We start from the raw sequence: 6,178 nt of genomic DNA on the forward strand, positions 1-6,178 counted from the left end.
TATAGTGTGTGACGGCGCATGTCCGCGACATCGATGGGTACATGAGCGCCTGATATGAGCACCTGTAGCTCACCATAGTCAAACATCTGCAGCCAGGCAAGGTCTATCACGTCTGCCACGCCCTGCTTGAAGCAGTGACAGTGCTGCTTGATCTACCGGGGGATAGAGATAGAGATATAAATATATATATATGTATATATATAACATCTGCAGCCAGGCAAGGTCTATCACGTCTGCCACGCCCTGCTTGAAGCAGTGACAGTGCTGCTTGATCTACCGAGAGACAGAGATAGAAATAAATAAATAAATAAATAAATAAATAAATANCCACCAGCATGTTCTCATACAGAGCCTGTAACCATGACAACCATGATCTCCACCAGCATGTTCTCATACAGAGCCTGTAACCATGACAACCATGACAAACGGGATCTCCACCAGCATGTTCTCATACAGAGCCTGTAACCATGACAACCATGACAAACGGGATCTCCACCAGCATGTTCTCATACAGAGCCTGTAACCATGACAACCATGACTCAGGATGCGGGAACGCATGCACCGTCCCAGCACACCGTCCCTCGTCCCTCACCCTCTCTGTTTCCCCTTCCTTTACCACTTATCTCTCGTCCCTGCTCCTCGGCATTCTGCTTTTCCACTTCATTGCTCGCCACTCTCTCCCGTCTCTCTCTCTCTCTCTCTCTCTCTCTCTCTCTCTCTCTCTCTCTCTCTCGCTCTCTCTCTCTTACCCTCTCCCTTCCGCACTCTCTTTCCCTTCCCCCACTCTCTCTCTTCCCCCCTGTCTCTCTCTCCGTGGCGCGTTACCTTGCCCAGCATGCGACCGATGAAGTAGTAGTGACGCTTGAAGTTGTCAAACAGCACAGGAGCCTGCGGGTTCGGGTAGAGCTGCCGGTCGTGCGTCGTGCGGAAGAACCCGCGATTCGGATCGAAGCAAGTCTTCAGCAGCTCCGACAGAAACTCCCTGAAGATGCCACCACCGTCGATGCCGGCCTCGTCCAGCCCGGCGAAGTTAACGAGCTGCACGTGTGTATCGTCTGCTCACAGAACCGAACCTGAAGCTGCGCATGCGATGCCAATCAAAACCATATTTTATTATTTATAAATGATTATTTAGTGAACAAACCGATCGTAGACGAAATGGGAATGGGGTCGATTTTAAGCGTAGAGGAATTGGGAGTAGGCTAAATGGGCTAAATGGAATTTTGCTGTAGACGAAATGGGAATTTTGCCATAGGCGAAATGGGAGTACGGAGTAGGCCAACCGGTAATAAACCTAGCTGCCGACGCGAGCGCTGAGCTAGTTGCAGATCGCGCCGTTTATGCGCATGACGTGGGTGAAACCTGCCGACGACCCTGCTGCAGAATGGGTCATGATTCGTGGGTCCTTGATGGGTTATGGTCCATGGTTCGTGGGTCCTTGATGGGTTATGGTCCATGGTTCGTGGGTCCTTGATGGGTTATGGTCCATGGTTCATGGGTCATGATTTGTGGGTTCTTGATGGGTTATGGTCCATGGGTCATGGGTCATGATTCGTGGGTCCTTGATGAGTTATGGTCCATGGTTTATGGGTCATGATTCGTGGGTTCTTGATGGGTTATGGTCCATGGTTTGTGGGTCATGATTCGTGGGTCCTTGATGGGTTATGGTCCATGGTTCGTGGGTCATGATTCGTGGGTCCTTGATGGGTTATGGTCCATGGTTCATGGGTCATGATTCGTGGGTCCTTGATGGGTTATGGTCCATGGTTCGTGGGTCCTTGATGGGTTATGGTCCATGGTTCATGGGTCATGATTCATTGGTCACGATGGGTCATGATGGGTCAAGATCCGTGGGTCATGGCCATGAGTCATGGATCATGATGGGTCATGATTCGTAAGTTACGATGGGTCATCTCCATAGTATCGCCGTGACTAACGCTTCGTCTGCGCCCTCGCAGCCCGGGGACCTGAGACAACCCGCCATCGTCATCGCCGCATGCCTCGATGCGATCAACGACGCTCGCCACGTGGGGGCGCTACTCGACATGGTGGACCGTCACCCGGACGCGTCTCCGCTCGCCGCGCTCTGCCAGATCTGCCACAACGTGATGGGTGGCGCGCGCATGCAGGCCGTACACAGACACAGGTGAGCGCGCGGCGTTCAAACACAGTATGTCGATCGCTGTGGTTCTTTGACGGATTGGAAGCCGGAAACCAGGGGGTTTGAATTACGAAACGACGATATTAGTGATCGGCATTGACTTTTATTCTGCGCGGCGTGGCAACACCTAGTGTGTGTAAACAGCGGAGCATTTTGACATCAGACTCATCATGTTCAACATATTGGTTATGAAATTTCATTGATAATGTGTCATAATTGTGAATATATTAATAAATGTGGTTATGAAATTCATGATCGACATCGTTCTGCGTGGCACGACAACATCTAGCGTGTGGAGACAGCACAGCTTTAATTAAATATTAATATTATAATTGTACATATAATAATTCCATCATAGAATGAACCTAATGAAACTCTATATGATTGGTCGCAGTAAGAACACCTAGAGGGCGTTATTCAATGATTATTACTGGCAGGTGGTGCCTAAGCAACTGAGGCAGTGCGGAAAGAAGGCATTTTTAATTATTCTTAAAATATTCGTTTAATTATTTTAATTGTTTCTCTTAATTATTCTTCTGTCACTGCTCATCGCTGATGCTCTTACAGGTTGCTGTCTACGCTAGCGTTCCAGCCTACCTTCCTCCGACAGCTGTGGCTTAGCGTGAAAAACATGGCGACGCCCACGATCACAGGGTACACAAGTTTATAAGACTACCCGTCAAATGTCAGTCGCAGCATCAACCTGTTCCTGGCTGTAGTAACATTATTTATATTAGTAGTATTATTCTTAGTAGCTTAATTAGATATTAGGTTATGCGTCATCAGCATTAACTTACGTCTGGAATCTGTGTATGTATTCTATGTTATTCTACATTCCGGCTGTTGCGCATAGTTTTGTTTATAACGTAAAATACATCGTACCCATATGTGATCGTAGATCTTAACGAAACTCTATATGGGGGCTGGTCGCAGCAAGAACACCATGCAGCAAGCGCTTTATGATGATTCTTACTAGCTGGTGGTGCCTGCGTAACGTCGCAGTGCGAAAAGTGGCGAAGGCGTTTTCTTAAAATATTCTAATTATTTTAATTATTTCTCTTAATTATTCTTTAATTATTCTCGTGGTAGTGCGAATGTGGCTACCCAGATGGCGCCACTAACGCTTCGTTCCCCCGTCTCTCTCGTAGGTCTAGCGTGCGTCTGCTGCAGCTGCTGTCGCGAGGACTCCACCCCGAACCGCACGACGCTCAGCGCATCGTCCCCCAGGTGGCGCTGTTCTGCGCGCTGTACGGAATCTCGCTGCTCACGTTACACGACGATGAGTTCTACCAGGACACAGGTGCGTGACCTTCGTAGTGACCTTTGTAGTGACCTCTGTAGTGACCTCGATAGTGACCTCAATAGTGACCTCGGTAGTGACCTTTGTAGTGACCTCTGCCCAGTGACCTTTGACCAGTGACTCTCTTTCGCTCCCCCTTCGCTTTCTCTTTCTCTCTCTCTTTCCCTTTCTCTCTCTCTCTCTCTCTCTCTCTCTCTATTTCTCTTTGTCAATATGACACATAATAGTGTGTGATTTCTCCCGTAGATGGCGCTGAGCGTTCCCCGTCGATGGCGTTCTCGCTGCACGAGCTCGTCTCGCTCACGCAGACGCTACGTGACGTCGCGCTGGGGTTGCTGGAGCTCACGCACCCGCAGACCGTCCACCAGAACTACCTACGTGCGCTGACGAGCGTCGGCAAGCAGCAGCAGGCAGGGGGCGCCACCACCGTGCACAGCCTCCACCGCTGGTCAGACCTGTTTCAGGTACCGTAGTGCGTTGCTGCGTCGATGGGGTGTTTTCGGGGGAGATGTTCAATGATTTGATTTAAAAAAATTTAACGTTCCGCAGGCTTAAATATACGTATGCAGTAACATGTAACGTGTACAGTAGCGTATACGTAATGTGTAGCGTAGCGTACACATAACGTGTAGCGTAGCATTGCGTACACGTAACGTGTAGCGTAGCGTATAGTGTGCGTAACGGTCCGTATTAAAGAAAGTCATGCTGCCACTTTGTGAAATATTATGCGTGCTTAAATATGATTTAATACTATCTGCAACACGCATGCATATGGTGGGCTTTTAAAAGAGTCATAACTCACTGTATAACATTCTGCATGCTTGCGCATTACCGCGCCGCTGCGCCGGCGCCACCTGTCCTCCACGTTCTCACCCGACGTCGTTGCAGATGGTGTCGTTGTTGGTGCGGCAGCTCTATGCACGCGACACGCGTCGCCCGTTCTGTCCGCCCGGTCACTGGATCGCGCAGAGTCTGCTGCTGCAGGCAGATCGCCCACGACAGCTGTTCCAGCACTACCACGCCGGCACCACGCTCACCTCCCCCGGGCAGCAGCCGCCGTCGATCAGTGAGTACAGCAGCGCCATCTGGCGAGCGATCGTCGCAGGACGCGTCGCGTGATCGATCGTGGAAGTTTGATTGGGCGGCGACAGTTTTTCGATTTTTGTAAATTGTAGTATCTTTCTGTCTCTCACCATACATCCCTACGGAGGCATAACATTGTAAGGATTTGATCGAACGATTCCTTCTGAATATCTTCAATGCCATTCCCAAACGTTTATTGTACGGTAAAAGAAGGGAGTCTGATTGGTACGATATGCGAGTGGCTACTCACGCTGCTCTCTGATTGGCCACGTTGTTTCAGCGCCCGCGGAGGCGGCGGATTTACCGGCGTTGTCGGTTACGGAGGCGCGGAATCTAGCCGTGCTCACCGAGCTTCCCTTCATCGTGCCGTTCGAACACAGAGTCAAGGTATGTGAGCGTGTGTGCGTGCATGCGTGCATGTACGTGTGCATGTGTGCGTGCATGCGTGAGTGTGTGCGTGCATGCGTGAGTGTGTGTGTGTGTGTTTGTGTGCGTGCGTGCGTGTGTGCATGTGTGCGTGCATGCGTAAGTGTGTGTGTGTGTGTTTGTGTGCGTGCGTGCGTGTGTGCATGTGTGCATGCATGCGTGAGTGTGTGTGTGTGTGTGTTTGTGTGCGTGCGTGTGCGTGCCAGTGCATGTCTGTGTGCTTTTACGCGCTCTTGCATCTGTATGTGCATTCATACGAGTGCATATGCGTGTGCGTGCCTGCCTGCGTCCTTTTTTTCTCGTAATGTATGTAAAGAATAATTATTACAGCGTTCTATTTTCTACTTGCAGATATTTCAGCAGCTGATAACCTCTGACAAGGAGGACAACCACCGTGACCGCGACAGCTTTGCGATCGGACCTTCGATCAACACTCTAGTCCGCCGAGGATACCTGTACGAAGACGCATTCGATAAACTGTCGCCGGAGAATGGTAGGACATCTCATAAGGCTCCCGTATGACCACCCAATATTAAATAAAAATATATAATTCTTATTACCTATGATTAAATGCCTACTGAAGGGTGTATTTGTTTCCTCGATCCCGCGAACCCAGTCTTTGCTGCACATTTTTTCAGCTTTAATCCTGTATATTGTTCGTTTAACCCCCGTAGATCATTTTTATAAACTTTATGTAGTCTGTTTAACCAAGTATATAGTCTTGTTTAATCCTTGTATAGTCTGTTTAACCAAGTATATAGTCTGTTAAAAATTCTTGTATAGTCTGTTTAACCCCGTACATTATCTGCTTAATCAATTTTTCCTTTACCTTGCCCCTTATGTCACCTGCCTAACCCAGCGTGTGTATAAGCGCGTGTGTATCGTCTGCTCACAGAACCGAACCTGAAGCTGCGCATGCGCGTGCAGCTCGTTAACTAACTCCAGCGATATAGACAGGGAATAATTTTCCCGGTATCGCATCGCAATTCGCGATGTATTTTCAGCCATTTGCTACGCATATTTTTTTATGAATCGCAGTTGTGCGATGCAGCCCATGCGAGATGTAAACGGAAACATACATGTTTACAATTTACTTTTATTCTCGGGCTGTTTTGCCGCGTCAATGAAATGCCACGTTACGCCGATTTTATTGACTTGTTAAGGGCCGGACACACCAGGCGATGCCATCGGCCGATGATCGGCCGATG

The 6,178-nt window shown here is 49.1% G+C and overlaps 1 protein-coding gene and 1 long non-coding RNA gene across 2 annotated transcripts in view; one reads left to right on the top strand and one right to left on the bottom strand.

Moving 5' to 3' along the window:
- LOC106813888 (ubiquitin-protein ligase E3C-like) overlaps nucleotides 1–6,178 on the bottom strand; it is a 22,031-nt gene that overhangs the window by 4,277 nt on the left and 11,576 nt on the right. The window contains 4 exon segments of the mRNA XM_014818133.1: nucleotides 6–152; nucleotides 348–401; nucleotides 455–517; nucleotides 826–1,044. Of these exon segments, the coding sequence (XP_014673619.1) occupies nucleotides 6–152; nucleotides 348–401; nucleotides 455–517; nucleotides 826–1,044 (483 nt within the window).
- On the top strand, nucleotides 1,962–3,347 carry LOC106813893. Its single transcript, XR_001394520.1, has 3 exons — nucleotides 1,962–2,146; nucleotides 2,729–2,815; nucleotides 3,310–3,347. It is a non-coding gene; the product is annotated as an uncharacterized LOC106813893 (long non-coding RNA).

The sequence above is a fragment of the Priapulus caudatus genome, unplaced genomic scaffold (genome assembly GCF_000485595.1).
Source record: "Priapulus caudatus unplaced genomic scaffold, Priapulus_caudatus-5.0.1 Scaffold840, whole genome shotgun sequence".
In the NCBI taxonomy this organism is placed as follows: Eukaryota; Metazoa; Priapulida; class Priapulimorpha; order Priapulimorphida; family Priapulidae; genus Priapulus; species Priapulus caudatus.